The 14,346-nt window shown below is 46.0% G+C and overlaps 1 protein-coding gene and 1 pseudogene across 2 annotated transcripts; one reads left to right on the top strand and one right to left on the bottom strand.

Moving 5' to 3' along the window:
* The first annotated feature begins 1,644 nt into the window (after positions 1 to 1,644).
* On the top strand, positions 1,645 to 3,812 carry LOC308145569 (tripartite motif-containing protein 16-like; annotated as a pseudogene). Its single transcript has 2 exons — positions 1,645 to 3,088; positions 3,171 to 3,812. The product of its transcript is annotated as a tripartite motif-containing protein 16-like (transcript).
* Positions 3,813 to 4,243: 431 nt separating this feature from the next.
* vps35l (VPS35 endosomal protein sorting factor like) lies at positions 4,244 to 14,003 on the bottom strand. Its single transcript, XM_080517421.1, has 30 exons — positions 13,995 to 14,003; positions 13,344 to 13,443; positions 13,066 to 13,251; positions 12,869 to 12,988; positions 12,665 to 12,689; positions 12,263 to 12,342; positions 11,517 to 11,645; positions 11,351 to 11,435; positions 11,220 to 11,276; positions 11,022 to 11,118; positions 10,690 to 10,737; positions 10,496 to 10,589; positions 9,587 to 9,787; positions 9,437 to 9,483; positions 9,174 to 9,285; positions 8,960 to 9,076; positions 8,830 to 8,883; positions 8,672 to 8,752; positions 8,535 to 8,597; positions 8,348 to 8,433; positions 8,181 to 8,261; positions 8,022 to 8,085; positions 7,772 to 7,870; positions 7,599 to 7,676; positions 7,389 to 7,503; positions 7,154 to 7,293; positions 6,690 to 6,855; positions 6,427 to 6,545; positions 5,953 to 6,102; positions 4,244 to 4,526 (listed from the first exon to the last, which is right to left on the bottom strand). The coding sequence occupies exons 2-30, from the start codon at positions 13,344 to 13,346 to the stop codon at positions 4,428 to 4,430; spliced, it is 2,796 nt and encodes a 931-aa protein (XP_080373547.1). The 5' UTR covers positions 13,347 to 13,443; positions 13,995 to 14,003; the 3' UTR covers positions 4,244 to 4,427.
* Between the last annotated feature and the right edge of the window lie 343 nt (positions 14,004 to 14,346).

Genomic DNA, 14,346 nt, shown 5'->3' with positions numbered 1-14,346 from the left:
CATGTTTGGATTATTAACTCTGTAAAATGAACGGAAATAAAACACGTTTTGTGTACAGAGCACTTTATATGCAATGAAATGCAGCACAAAGTACACACACACCTACCACCATAAAAATAAGACTAAACAGCAAAGGGAAGCAAACCTCAATGGCAGCACTCACCTTCCAGATTAAACTTGCATTAAAAATAATAATCCAATTTAATGTCCTTGTGCTCGCCACTGTTGGTCTTTATAGCATATTGTATGTGTTTGTGGTTTTATTACAACAAACAACTTGCAGAAGAATTACAATCAAACAGATATTTATGTAAAAAAACACTCAAAACTTCCCGTTTCAATAAAGCTTTACGATTCGTCAGAGTGCACAGGGCAGCTTCTTATCTTAGATTCTATGTGACATTTAAATCCTGTTTTTTTTTTCTTGCTGTTTCCACTTTTCCTGCACGTGGAACTTTGTGATTTTCTTTTACAAAATCTAAAGTTCATTATAAAAACGATTACCAGAGAGGAAACACGGATCAAATCCATGGGGGCCCCCCCTCAGTAAAAGGACCCCGGACCACCTGGGGGGCCAAAAAAGAAGCCTGGTCAGACCCATGCAGGCGAAGAGCCAGGCGTCGCCACCGGAAGGACCAGGACCTCCCACCTCACCGGGGCAGAGCGGACCCTGAGCCAGCATCACCTGGGACAGAACCAGCAGCCCCCTGCACCGGGGAGGAAACACTGGAGTCCAAAGAAAACTCAACACAATAAACCAAAAACATTACCACTGCCGTCGAAGATCTCACTGGAAAATATGAGAAAATGTAAAAAGCTTTGGTAAAAGTAGATGCCAAAAAGTAAGAACAAAAATAAGTACCGGTAGTTTAAAACTATGAAATAACTAAACAGCTAAAATGGATAAAAATAACTAAAAGAGCATGCGGTATACTGAACACTAAGGGTGTTGATATTATTGTAAACATGTTACCAGGTTTACCCAGTAGGGGACGAACTCGCCTCATGTTACCTACTGAAAGCTATGTTGAGAACAAGAAATGCAGAAGAAGCTGGACTCAAACAGGTGCACAGGTTATTTTGGCCACGATGCTACAGAGCACAAATAAAGGAAAAATGCCAAAATAAGCTTAGCAAAAAAAAAAAAAAAAGTTAATTATTTAAATAAATACATCATTGAACCAGCTCAAACAAAATGTACAATATCTAAACAAGCTTTGATTTAAATGTTTGTAGTTCTAAATCATAGAGATGATCCTTCATAAATAACTTAAACATCCATCCTTCTTCTGTACAGCTTTATCCAGTTCAGGGTGCTGCAGCTGAGTTTTAAATTGAAAAACAGTAAAAACCTACAACTTAATCAGCTTGATCTTCATTTTTAATTTTAATTTTTTTAATGAATTAAAAAGCACGCCCTCTGGTCCTCGTCAGCACTCGTGCTGCAGAGTTTTGTAAAAGTTGGAGTGGTGATAAAGTTTTCTTAAGGAGACCAGAGAGCAGGGCGTAGAACCTTGTTCCCTCCCCTTCACATCTCTTTGCCAGATGGGTGGAACCAGCAGCAGCAGCTGATAGGCTCATTGAACAAACATGACGTTGAGATCACTTCTCAAAGCAGTTCCTCTTATCAGAAAGTGAAACAAACAAGTCGGAGCCACAGAGAGGAGACATGGCGCAGAAACGAGTTCAGCTAGACAGAGACAACTTCTCTTGTTCCGTGTGTCTGGATCTCCTGAAGGAGCCGGTGACTATCCCCTGTGGACACAGCTACTGCATGAAGTGTATTGAAAGCTGCTGGGGAGGCGAGGATGAGGGGAAAGTCCACAGCTGCCCTCAGTGCAGGCAGACGTTCCCAGCCAGGCCTATCCTGGTGAAAAACACCGTGCTGGCAGTTGTAGTGGAGGAGCTGGAGAAGAGCGGACTTCAAGCTGCTCCTGCTGATCGCTGCTATGCTGGAGCTGAAGACGTGGCCTGTGACGTCTGCACTGGAAGGAAACTGAAAGCGTCCAAGTCCTGCTTGTTCTGTGTGGCCTCTTTCTGTGAGCAGCACCTTCAGCCTCATTATGACGCGGCTGCATTCAAGAGGCACAAGCTGGTGGATCCCTCCAAGAAGCTGCAGGAGCACGTGTGCTCTCGTCACGATGAGGTGATGAAGATGTTCTGCCGCACTGATCAGCAGTGTATCTGTATTCTCTGCTCCGTGGACGAACACAAAGGCCACGACTTCGTGTCGGCTGCAGCATAGAGGTGGGAGAGGCAGAAGTGGCTAGAGGAGAGTCGACAGAACATCCAGCAGAGGATCCAGGACACAGAGAAAGACGTGAAGCTGCTGGAACAGGGGGTGAAGAACCTGGACGCCTCCGCCGATCAGACGGTGGAGGAGTGTGAGGAGATCTGCAGCCAGCTGATCCGTCTCATCCAGGAAAGGAGCAGAGACGTGGAGCAGCAGGTCAGAGCCCAGCAGCGGACGGAGGCGAGTCGAGCGCGAGAGCTTCAGGAGAAGCTGGAGCAGGAGATCGGCGAGCTGAAGAGGAAAGACGAGCAGCTGGAGCACACCAAGGACCACAACCAGTTCCTGCTCAGCTTCCCCTCACTGACTGCTCTCGGCGAGTCCACACACTCCTCCAGCTTCCAGAAGGCTCCTCTCAGATACTTTGAGGACGTGACAGCAGCCGTGTCACAAGTCTCCGAGAAAGTGCAGGACGTCCTGAGTGAAACGTGGACAAACATCTCACTGAGAGTGACTGAAGTGGATGTTTTACTGCCTCAACCAGATCCAGCGACCAGAGCTGCTTTCCTCAATCCCTTATGTGAACTCACTCTGGATCCAAACACAGCGCGCACACAGCTGTCCTTGTCAGAGCGGGAGGAGGAGGAGGAGACGACATTCTATTCTTTTAGGAAGGGCAGTCTTGGTCCTCGTCCAAACTTACCGTCCATACCGCCGTCAATGTTAGGTTGTAGGTGGTCCAATATCCACGACGACGAGGGGGAGTCTTATATTAGGTTGAACATTGCTTCTACGAATCTTCCTCGATTACCGCAGCCCTGCATGTTTTTGATGGCTCCTTACGTCAATACAGCTGACTAGATTAGTGGCTCCTTGTCAAGCTTTCTGCAGAGCCTCATCATGATAATGCAGGTGTGTTTGAGCAGGGAAACATCTAAAACGTGCAGGACTGCGGCCCTCGAGGACCAGGACTGCCCACCCCTACAGCGTCTCTGAAACCATGACTCTCCTCCACAGGGTCCAGACCACATTCACTCAGCCGCTCCTCGCCGGAGTCTGGATGTGGGATTTACCCTCTAGTGCAGAGTTCGTGAAACTGAAATAGACTGAGGCCACATCAGTTGGAGTGATTTGCTGTGATTTTTGTAGTTTTCTTTCTACACTGGACACAGATCAGGTGTCAAACAAACAGCACTTGTTCGTCTTTTCTTCTTCTGCTGAGGTTTATTCCTGCAGCTTCTCGACACTGATGTTGTCTCTCACAGCTTTGTCACAGAAACAGATTAATTTCTTTGAGTTTTAGAAACTTTGAATCAAGTTTGGATGCAAAGAGGGTGTTCTTTTTGACTCCCGACATGTGAGACAACAGATAATGTATCTTTTTGTAAATTACCTAATTTCATGTGTTGTGATGTTGTTTGACACAGATAAACATCAGGATAGCCTCAATGTGTGGGATTAACATGATTGTTTGAAAAATGTATTAATAATTATGATGATTTTTCATTAACTTGTTCAGAGAACCTGAGGAATCATTATCAAGTTTAATAAATGTGACTTGTATATCGTTGGAATCCTTTCCTAAAACTCCAATGAGGAAGTTCTGATGATAGTTTTTACTTTTCTGTACTGATTTGATCACTGATTGAATAAAAAAAAAAACTGTTAAAACCGTGTTTCCCCTACAGTCCCGTTGACTTTATAACATCAGTCTATATATTATTTAGACAGAAAACATGAAGGAATGTTTGAAGAGTGAAGAAAATGATCAGAAGCTTTGATTCCATTGATCAAAAAGCGCTCAGTTGTGTTATTTAATGTTTCAGCTCAGTCGTTTAATGTGACAAGGCAATTAGGTTTTCTTGGTTGAGCCATAAAGCTTCTTCTCTTTATTCAAACGCTCGATTCTGAGTTTCATAAAACTAGTTTGGAAAGATTGAATCTCCAACAACTTCAAACAAATCTTAGTTTCTTAAATCAAAGTTTATTTGTTGACCAGCATGAAACGGACTGAAAACGGTGTTAAAATGCTTCAATGCTGAACAAAATCAGCCGCTTTGTGGTTGAAATTAGTTTATTATTCATCGGAATCCCAACTAAGTGTGTGAATGTGTTAAACCCAAAGGGTTCTGAAACATTTGTTCAAGATTTAGTTTTATGGACACGACATTTCTCCAAACGGCGAGCCGGCCGGCGTTCAGGTGCGGGACTGTAGCGCCAGCCTCTGGACCGTGTCCGACAGGTGAGCCATGTCAGGCTGCTGAGCCTGGTGCTTGATGGACTCCAGAGTCCGAACCTGAAGCACAGAGAGACCAGAACACCGCCAGTCAAAGAGATCGGGCTGAAACAGTGAGTCAAACACATTGAAAACATTCTCCTGCAGGTTGAAAACAACGAGGCAGTCGGATGAAACGCTCTCGATGTGGATTTGTACGGGAAGACTGAATCAACTCAGCCGGGGACACAGAAGTCCTGAGGAGATCTGGGACATGGTGTGTCGAGCTGCAGTGTCTGGTGTCCTCAGTCGGTTGGGAGAGAAATAATACAGTGGAACTCTCATATTTTTCATATGATTTAACCCTCGAGGGGTCACCAGTCCATCGCAGGCGACCACGGAGCAATTTTATCCGTCTTAAGTTCATCAGACTTCATCAGCTTCTTTGTAAAGTCAGTTGCTTCGCTGTTTGACTTAAGTCACTGAAGATCTTTAGCTCAGATTGCCCGTCTTTCCTCATGCAAGACATCAAGGAACCGTTTCAGCCGGCTTTAGTTTCGTTTAAAAGAGTGTTTCTCCGGACGGAAATAACCTCCGGCTGTACGAATCACTAATATTGATGCAGAAGAACAAAGAGCAAAGTAAAACGTCGTGGCTTTCACTACATAGTACGGTGAGAAACTTTAAAAAAAAATCTTTTTCTCTTCCCTTCTCTTATTTGGACACCAAATATCAAAAATTCTATTGTTAATAAATGGGCAAAAACTTCTAAACCCAGCATGTAAAAACACTGGTAAAAATAGCAAAAACTGCTTAAAATCCATGAGAAAATGGAAAGTAAAAAACACTTAAAAAGGTTCAAACTGCCAGAAAGACCGTACAAGGTAAAATGGCTTGAGAAAAATAATTTGATTTAGAAAACAGCTGATACTTGGTTCAAAGTGTTAAATCCTGCTTTTAAAAAGCCGTCACATCCACCAAGAACTATTAAAAGTAGAAAAAGATGAATATGTTTTGTGGATTTTATTTGGTGGAAAGTGTTAAAAACTTTAAAACCTTTTAAAAGCATGCCACACCCAAATATCACACAACATATAAAACATAAAGATCTAAATCAAAGGAAACTGGTGTTACGTATTTTTTGGTTTTCTGTCAGAAAGCTCCAAATAAAAAAAAAAATTGGTTTGTTGGAAAATTTTACTTTTTGAAAGGAAAACATTCCACTGAACTCTCCTGATAAGGAGAGTTCAGTGAACTCTCTGAACTTCACTGAACTCTCCTGACAAGCCCTGCTTAATTCTTACGCTTGGCAACATTTAGTTCAACACGCGTCACTTCTGCACTTTTGTTTGGTCGTGTCTTATGAACTGTTCTTAAAGGATAGTGACTCCTGAATGAGACCTGGAGTCTACTGCAGCGACTCAGCAGCGATGTGGAAAAAAAAGTTGCCATTACAGGACAAGATGGTAAACCTGGCTGAGCAGAAGAGAGTGAAACGCGAACTCACAGACGTTGGAGTCTCGCAGTGTCCGTGTTTGTGGCTGAGGTTCCACAAGTTGACGGCCAGCTGGCTCAGCTTGTTGTTCCTCAGCTCACCGTGAGCCAGCAGGACGCCGAACAGGGAGAAGGCCAGAGCGCTTTGGCGCCGTGTGCTTTGCTGCAAGACGGAGGAGTAAAACATGCAAAGACCTTAAAAACAAACACCCACATGAATATAGAAGAAGAGGTGTGATCAAATAAGTTTTGCTTCTTCCTTTTCAGACATATTTACTGTTTGTGTGACTTTATATACACTGTAGCTGCAGGGATATGGCCACGTATATTAACTGTTATATCAGAGCACATTTCTACATAGGTAAGTTTTTCTGATTCGCACATCTGAAATCAATTATCGTCGTTATTAAACCTGAATTGAAAAACCTCCACTTTTCCCAATGAGGAAGGATTTGTGTGTGTGTACGGTTGCTCTATGTGGCCTCACATCGTCCCGGCTGAGCGTCTTCAGATGGTCCAGGATCTGCCCGATCAGAGTCTCGCACAGCTTGTTGATCTCAGACAGAAACTTGGGGTCTCCTCCGTACAATGTCTCATTGGAGTCGACTGAAACCAGCAGAGAGGCACAAAAGATACGTTCAGAAAATGGCCTAATTAATTATATCTATATTAATATATATCAGTGCAGCAGCATAGCAGTACTGAGCAATGACTACAATTCTTAAACGTGATCAAAATGAGCAATATTACCTTCGGGTATGGAGTAGAGGAAGGATTCCTGACTCATGGCGGCCAGCAGAGGCAGAGCGCTGACGTAGACCCGCACCTTGGCGTCGCTGGAGTCCTCCCAGGTGTAATCCTGCACCATGTTCAGCAGACCCCGGACTAAGTAGAGCACCCCGTGCTCCGGGTGGTCCTGTAACACACGGAGGCGCGTCGGAGAACGCCAGACTCCGTTTACATGCTTTCAAGTGAAAGTGGAACAAACCTTTGTTACATTTTGGGGGGGTGTTTACATGACAACGGTGCTCAGTTACTGAAAACGCTCCGATTCTGTCTCAACTTTTTTTTCTAAATGATGCAACTCTGTCTCCATGGAAACTCTTGATATCGGGTCCGATACCGATATCGGTCTCGGGTCATCCCCAGTCATCGGGATTGTGTGGTGTGATCTGTGGAAGACCTGAGGTCATTCTCATCTGCCTCTTCCTTACCGGGACAACCAGCAGTGTTGCAAGAAAGTTGTTGACGAAGTCCAGCAGGAAGCTCTCCGAGGAGCGCAGCTTCCCCTCCACGCTGATAGAGCGAGGAACCTCGGGGAGAACGCTGACCGCTGCCTTCAGGAAAGCATCGGCTGGAGGAAGAGGAGAAAAATGAGCAGACTGAAGATGGGGAATGAGTAGAAAAAAAATTATAATAGAAAGTAATATGTAGAAAGACCTCCCTCACCCTGGGAGAGACACTGGTTGGCCAAGGCAACCTGAGCGGACAGCAGGTAGAGGTTGAGGCGACTGAAGATGCTGCTGAGAGACGGGATGGTGATGAAGCTGTACGCTGCACACGCCTGGAGAAAAGACGGGTGCACAAGCATGAGCTGACAACCACCCTCACCCCATACGGACATGGGCGGAGGGTGCGAGGCCGCGTGTGCCGACTCACCCGGACGAAGGCGGCGGTTTTTCGTGAGTGACTCCCTCTCATCACCCTCCTGGTCTCCATGGCCAGCTGGTTCACCGTCTGCTTAGGACAAGGTCACACAGAGCGCATGAGGAGGGCGTGTGTTCGCGTGTGTGTGTGTGTGCTCAATGACAGTGGTACAAACGCAGACTGACGTGGATGAGCTGCACCAGCACCGGCTCCAGGTTGCAGAACGTGGCTCGGGCCTCGACACAGAAACTCAGCTGCTGCTCGAAGTCACGGCCAAAGGACACCTGGACGGAAAGAGTCACCAGAGAAACGGCGCTCAGGGGTCTAACATGACGGCGTTGGAGACGTGCGCATTTCAAGGCGGTGCGTCGTGTCAGTGCAGCTGGCTCTGGACGCTTCGTGGGGAGTGTTAGCAGAACCGCTGAGGAGTCTTACCACGCGGATGAAGCCGATGATGAGCAGGGCCAAAGATCGCTTCTCGTCTTCGAGAGTGAGCGCGCTGCGGGAGAAAGCAGAGCAGCTGGATGAAACACACGTCGCTGCATCAGCAGAACCCAAACTTAAAAGTAACATGTATTTTGACAAACGCCATACTTGACAGAGTCGTGCATGGTCTTGCAGATGTGCAGCATGGCGTTGAGGATGACCGGGTCTCTGGTGAGCTCCACCTGATGTCTGCGCCAAGGGTGAAAGACTGTTAAGGCGGAGGATTGTCTGACGGCGATCAGCCCTTCAAAGAAATCTGCTGAGGTGTGGCTTACTTGATGAAAACCTCCATGATGGATTTGCAGACCTCCACCCTCACGCTGTCTTTCTGGAACATGTCGAGGAAGGGCAGGAAGCGCTCCTGAAGAGCAGAAAGAGGGATATGACAGCTGTGGTAGGAAGGTGGCAGTTGTTGTCAGCCCGCCTGGTGTTTCACCGCCTTTAGACTCGAACGTCGCTCACCATTGAGAAGAGAACGGAGAAATCGTGGAAGTATGTGAGGATCTTCTGGATCGCCGACTGCAGCTGCAAGAAGAAAAGCACAAACGTTCAGTGCGGAGCAGGCGGAGGGAGACGAGGGGGACGGATTAAGAACCAACCTGTGGATAGGCATCCTCGAACGCTCGGTCGGGCGTCATGTGCTTGATGATGTCGGCCAGAACTGTGTTGACCTCACGTTTCTGAAAACGAACAAGAAACGGCGTCAAGAAGAAGCGAAGACGTGTTGCAGGGAGGAGTCAGACCTTGCTGTACTCACTGTGAAGTGGCGGCAGGTGAATTCCACCCAGATTTCAGCGCAGTTGATGTAATCCTGAAAAGACGCGACGGGTGAGTATCTGGGACATTTTCGACGAGCATTTGGAAAGCCGGTGTCGGCCCTGAGTTACCTGCGGACTGCGCACTTTGGTGATGACCTTCCAGGCTTCGTTCAGGATCGTCAGCCTCTCCGATTCGGGAGGGTCCGTGCAGGCCAGACTGCGGCCCAGAGAGCCAAACAATAGATGCTGAAGAGAGAACCACAACGGGCGTCCATTTATAATTTTCATTCAGAACATTTACCACCATGTACATTGATAGTGGCAAACGTTCACGTCTTCTGACCTTCGGAAAGCCGGATTCATCACAGTCCTTAATCATACTGATGAAGTCTGTTGCCCTCGCTGCAACAAACTCCGGCCTGAACGCCCTCATAACGGAATTTAGAAGCAGTGCACTGTGGGAAATAGAAGAAACGTGAATGACTCTGGTTGATTATACACTGTCGACTGTAGGACCCTATATAGACGGGTGTGTGAGAGGTATTGTGTGAAGACATTTTGATGATGGAAAAAAAATAAAAAATGAATTGCTAAAAGCTTACTTACTTATTACCCAATGTCTTGCATCTCTCCATCATTTCCGTAAGCAGCGGCTGAAACAGAAACACAATCAGCATCCAAAACGGTTTTATCCCCCAACAAACCCACCGTCCCATTTTCATTCATCCCAGCCTGAAAGAGTCGCATTGTGAGCACCTCTGGAGCTCGGTAGGCGATACACTGCAAGATCCAGTTGATGGCTGGAGAGTAGAGGGTCAGATACTCGGGTGGCTCCACCCGCTGCAGGACCAGCTGATTCTGGACCGTCTCGCCGCTGATCTGCCGGAAGGTGCCGAGCAAGTCGAAGAAGTTGCGGTTCAGGTTGTCTTTGAGTTGCGGGGCTACTTCCATGCCAATCTAGGTCATAAAGAACATGTTGGTTCAGTGAAAACTGAGAGGGAGCGACGGGATGACAGCCATTGCATGCGCTCACAGAAAGGCTGCAGTTTGCATGTTAGGCCAGTAGTTGGTGCTGTGCTTTACATAAGAGAACAGTATGATACAAGCTTTTTCCCCCAAGGCCTGTTCAGTACCAGATGTGTTTCTCTGCATGTGGTCCAGATGATGGGTGTCATAAACATGCACTTTCTTGCAGAAGTGCTGTTTTACAGTGGAATAGTATTCTTTGTCGTCAGTGTAATTTCAAGCATCTAAACAGTGGAATTATGTTCACTGTAACAAGACCGACTCCCTTTTTTGAGAAGCACATTTGGCAATGCTTCATCTTCTGCTTTGCATTCACATGGAAGCCCAGTCAAAAACCTGTCAATTACGCTCGCGGTGTCCAAACATTCATTTTTTTCATTCATTCATACTCATCGGGTCCGACACTGCACGGGGTACTCGTAAAAGATCCACCATGCAAAACCAAGAGGACACTTGTTTTTAAAATGATGCACTATGGATCAAAAGGTGTCGTGGAAATGTGCAGTCAAAACGCAACAAAGTTTCCCCCCCTTTCTTCTAAAAAAAAAAAAAACGGTGTCGTGTAAACTCAATGTGACTCCAGTCCGCCAGGCGGTGCACCGACTGCCTTGAATACTTGGAATACGGGAGCCGTCTCACCCTGCAGAGGTAAGCTCTGGCGTACGCAGCCACCAACGGATCTCCGATCCCTCTGATCATGGCCGTCAAACGTGGGAGAGTCTCCTGGATGCCGCTGTGAAACCAAATATTTCATTTCGACCCACAACAAAACAAAACGGTGCCAAAAGTGAATTCAGAGACGAACAACTGACTGATAAACTGTTGTTACTCACGATTTGGTGAGAAACCGGTTACATTTGAGAATGGCAGCTTCAACATATCTGTGTCATGTGGTTAAAGAGTTAAATTCAAGCAACAGTCACTTCTGAGTCCAATGACAAAAAAATCCCCCTGAATGTGATACCTGACATGTACAATTCCATTATATGAGTTTAATTCATTTGCAGATGTATGCAAAGCTGGATATTTATGAAAACATTAGCCTTCATGGGCAAACTTCTACACGCACGCAAACATGTTATTTTCGTATTTGTCGAATTTAAGGTAGCTAAAACGTAGAAAGTTCAGCGCACAGGATCTGAGCTGTCATGGAGGTGAAGGATACAGCCTGGGCAGGAGCTCTCTGATGGAGGCGATCTTGAAGAACCAGTTGAGGCACGTCTCCTTCGCCGTATCGTTTACGTCTTCCACCGTGAAGTTGTCTGAAACGGGACCAAAAAAAAAAAAACAAGTCACCAAAACCACGCAAAAAAAGTGGGCGATTAAAACTTGACAACACGGGTTGGTTTTTTTTCATCTGTACCCGGTAACGGTTGAGGGTCCGAACACATGGTCCAGATTCTGTCGAACACAAGCCGACCTACAAGCAAGCGAGACAGTCAGGGATGACGCTTTTGACAAGGAGAGAACGGAAAACGTGGCGCGGCGACGCACCGAACGTGTCGAGGATGTCTGTGATGAGAACAAACTTGCTGGGGTAGAACTGGATGACCGAGGTGTCGGACAGCAGCTTAGAGCACTGCAACAAAGACCACAGGTTCGTGCCAAATGACTCTCGAACAGACAAGTAATGCACCAGTGTTTCAAAGCAACGGATTACCTGGATGACGATCTTCAGGGCTTTCACCTTCTGGTCGGAGGCCCAGGCTTCTTTCAGGGACTGGTTCAGCTCCTCGATGCGGTTGGCGTAATCCTGCTGGGAGAGGTTCAGGAGCTCCCTCTGGGAACCCTGAATACAAGGAGCATGCATCTACACTGAAAATTCGGATTCGGGCCCCATTTACACTCAAGTGAAAATGCATAATTTTTGCGTTTTCGTATCCAGAAAGCCTTCGCATTTACACGCCAACATTTTGAAGACGAAGTTGAGCTACGCGGGAACGACAGAAACACTGAAACGATGTAGTCTTCATATTGACCCACTAGTGAGTCCTGTCGGTTGTTTTTGTAATGAAACCACACACGCAGACAAAATTACGCTATAAACATTAACAATGGTGAGTACAGGGACATTTGTATGGACAGTTGGATTGCGATTTACAGGTGACTCTCAAATATAAAACTACCAACTCCCAGGAGACTATGGACTGGAAGTCATGACACTCTGGAGGCCGACATTGTTGTTATTGTCCATTCACTCCTGCATGTGCAAAACAACTATTTACTACACCTGTGGTTTGGATGCGCAGCAGCAGCATTTAAGAAACGTTTCCATTGAGACGGAGCGTTTTCAAAAAGTTGCACCTTTTCCCTTCCGATCCTTACTTTGGACTTCAGGTCATTCAGGTTGATGCTTAAATTTGTGTTGTGGCTGGTGATTGTAAAACCGAGCAAAAACAAAAATACCTCTTCCAGATCATCCAGTTCCTCCAAGCGAGTGCGAACTTTCTCTGAAACAGCTGATGTGCCTGGGGTGGAGGCTTTTCCTTTGGAAAAACAGGAGAGAATCACTTTCAACAGAAGATCACAAAGTGATATACTTGGTTTCTAGAAAGATGGGACAAAATGCAGTGTCAAAAATAAGGGCCTTCAGTCTGGTCCGCCAAACCACCGAGCACATAGTCAAAATTCTTTTAAAAACAAATTTCTTCAGGGTTATCTTGGCTCTACTTTACCGATTCGGCGCTCTCGATGTAGGTCACCCTTGAACTAAAATGTGTTTGACACCCCTCATAAACATTTACTGACTCCCAGATAATAATCATAGTGTATCCATGTAGAATTGTAGAATATAACTGCAGGTTTTACCTTTTTCCGAGCCCATGAAGAGATTCTACGGAAACAAAGACATTTGAATTAAGATTCAACTTTATGAATTCGAGGGTGATTGCAAAGTTGGTCGATGAAAGTCTTCAATCCAAGCAGATATGACAAAGAATAGTGAATCACAACAAGCAAACATAAAACTATGATCGCAGAAGAAACTTGGCAGAAATTTAAAGGGCGACTCACAATTGAGAGTTTTTCAGTTGTGGTGAACCTGGACAGTATTTCCCCGCGTTTGGATGACCATGGCTCGAAGTCTGATCCCACGGCTTCTTCCTCCTTCTCTCTCCTCTTCCTCCCAAGGTCCTGGAAACACAGCATAAATTCTATAATAAACGAAGATCGTTGGAGAATCACTCGCTCTGCCTGCAGTACGAACTGACCCCTGCAGAAGTGCTGTGAGACAGGGCATGAGCCTCGCTGCCAGAAGCCGCTGCAAACATGGAGAGGGGGTCGGTCCCATCCAGCATTGAGCTGAGGGGGTCTGAAGGGGGAACGGAGGAGGAGGATGACGAAGAGGAGGAGGTGCTGCCCTTGCGGGCCCCACGCCGGGTCTTCGTATCCGTCACCTGGATGCAGAAGAGACAGATGGAAGTGAGGTGAGTCACTCAATGGCATCAGAGAGTCTCCCGCATCCTTATTGACAGTTTTTACAGGATACCATGATGGGCTTGAGGGGGTGGTAGTCTCCGAACTCGACTGGAGACGCCTGACAGCGACACCTCTGCTGCTCCGTCTCATAGTTGCGCCCACGGGAACGCCTGGAGACACAACAAAAAGAGGATGCTTTTGAAGCGGCTATCCAGAACAGGGAGTATCAGTATTTTCTTGTACAAAGCTCTGAAGATCTAGGCTCTATCATATCTTAAAAACCTGTTGGTTCCATAATACCCCCAGAAGAACACTAGGTTCTCAGCATGCTGACATACAACATGTTGACCATATTCATCTGCTCATGTGGAATTGTTTAGTTTTTTGTTTGTGTACAAGTGCCTTGAGATCACTGTGCTGTCTTTGGAAAAAAAAAACAATTAAACTGTAAGTTTATTAAGTTGGTGTCGAAATACAAGCATTTGACTTTCCATGTCAGACTGGGATGAAAATCCATGTTTTAATGGCCAGAGAGCTTTTCAGAGAGCTACATCCTCTACTGTCACGTCTCACTGCGACCTCCAGATTTATATGTCAGCAAACGTGTAGACTTCTTTTGGAGCTCTGCGTATTTGCACTACATGCATGCCATCTAAAACAACCTCAACACACGTGAAATCTTATTGATTTTTCAGGAGCTTCAAAGAAAATAGCATCTTACCACTGCACCGCAGCCATTTCTGCTTGTCACATGACCCATAAGCACTTCCTGGTTTCGACCAAGATGTTTCTCCGAAGCGCTTGTTTTTGTTCTGACATGATGAATGTTGTTGTCAGATCACTGTAGGTGATTGTTGATTCCTAATTTCCTTAATTTCAACATTGAGCACACTGCGATTTTGCTAGAGCGCCTCTATTGTACAATTGTGACTACACTTCCCAGCATGCAACGCGCGCATGAACTCGCTTCCGCTTCAGCGAAGAAAGAAACCAGAGAAGAAGTGTCACTACGGGATGGGTTTCTAAGTCAGAATGTTTAGAATAGGCGGTGACAATCATTAATAGTGGCACAA

This window comes from Blennius ocellaris (genome assembly GCF_963422515.1).
Source record: "Blennius ocellaris genome assembly, chromosome: 21".
Taxonomy (NCBI): Eukaryota; Metazoa; Chordata; class Actinopteri; order Blenniiformes; family Blenniidae; genus Blennius; species Blennius ocellaris.
The sequence above is the reverse complement of the archived record's forward strand: the minus strand, read 5'-3'. Positions and strand labels throughout refer to the sequence as shown.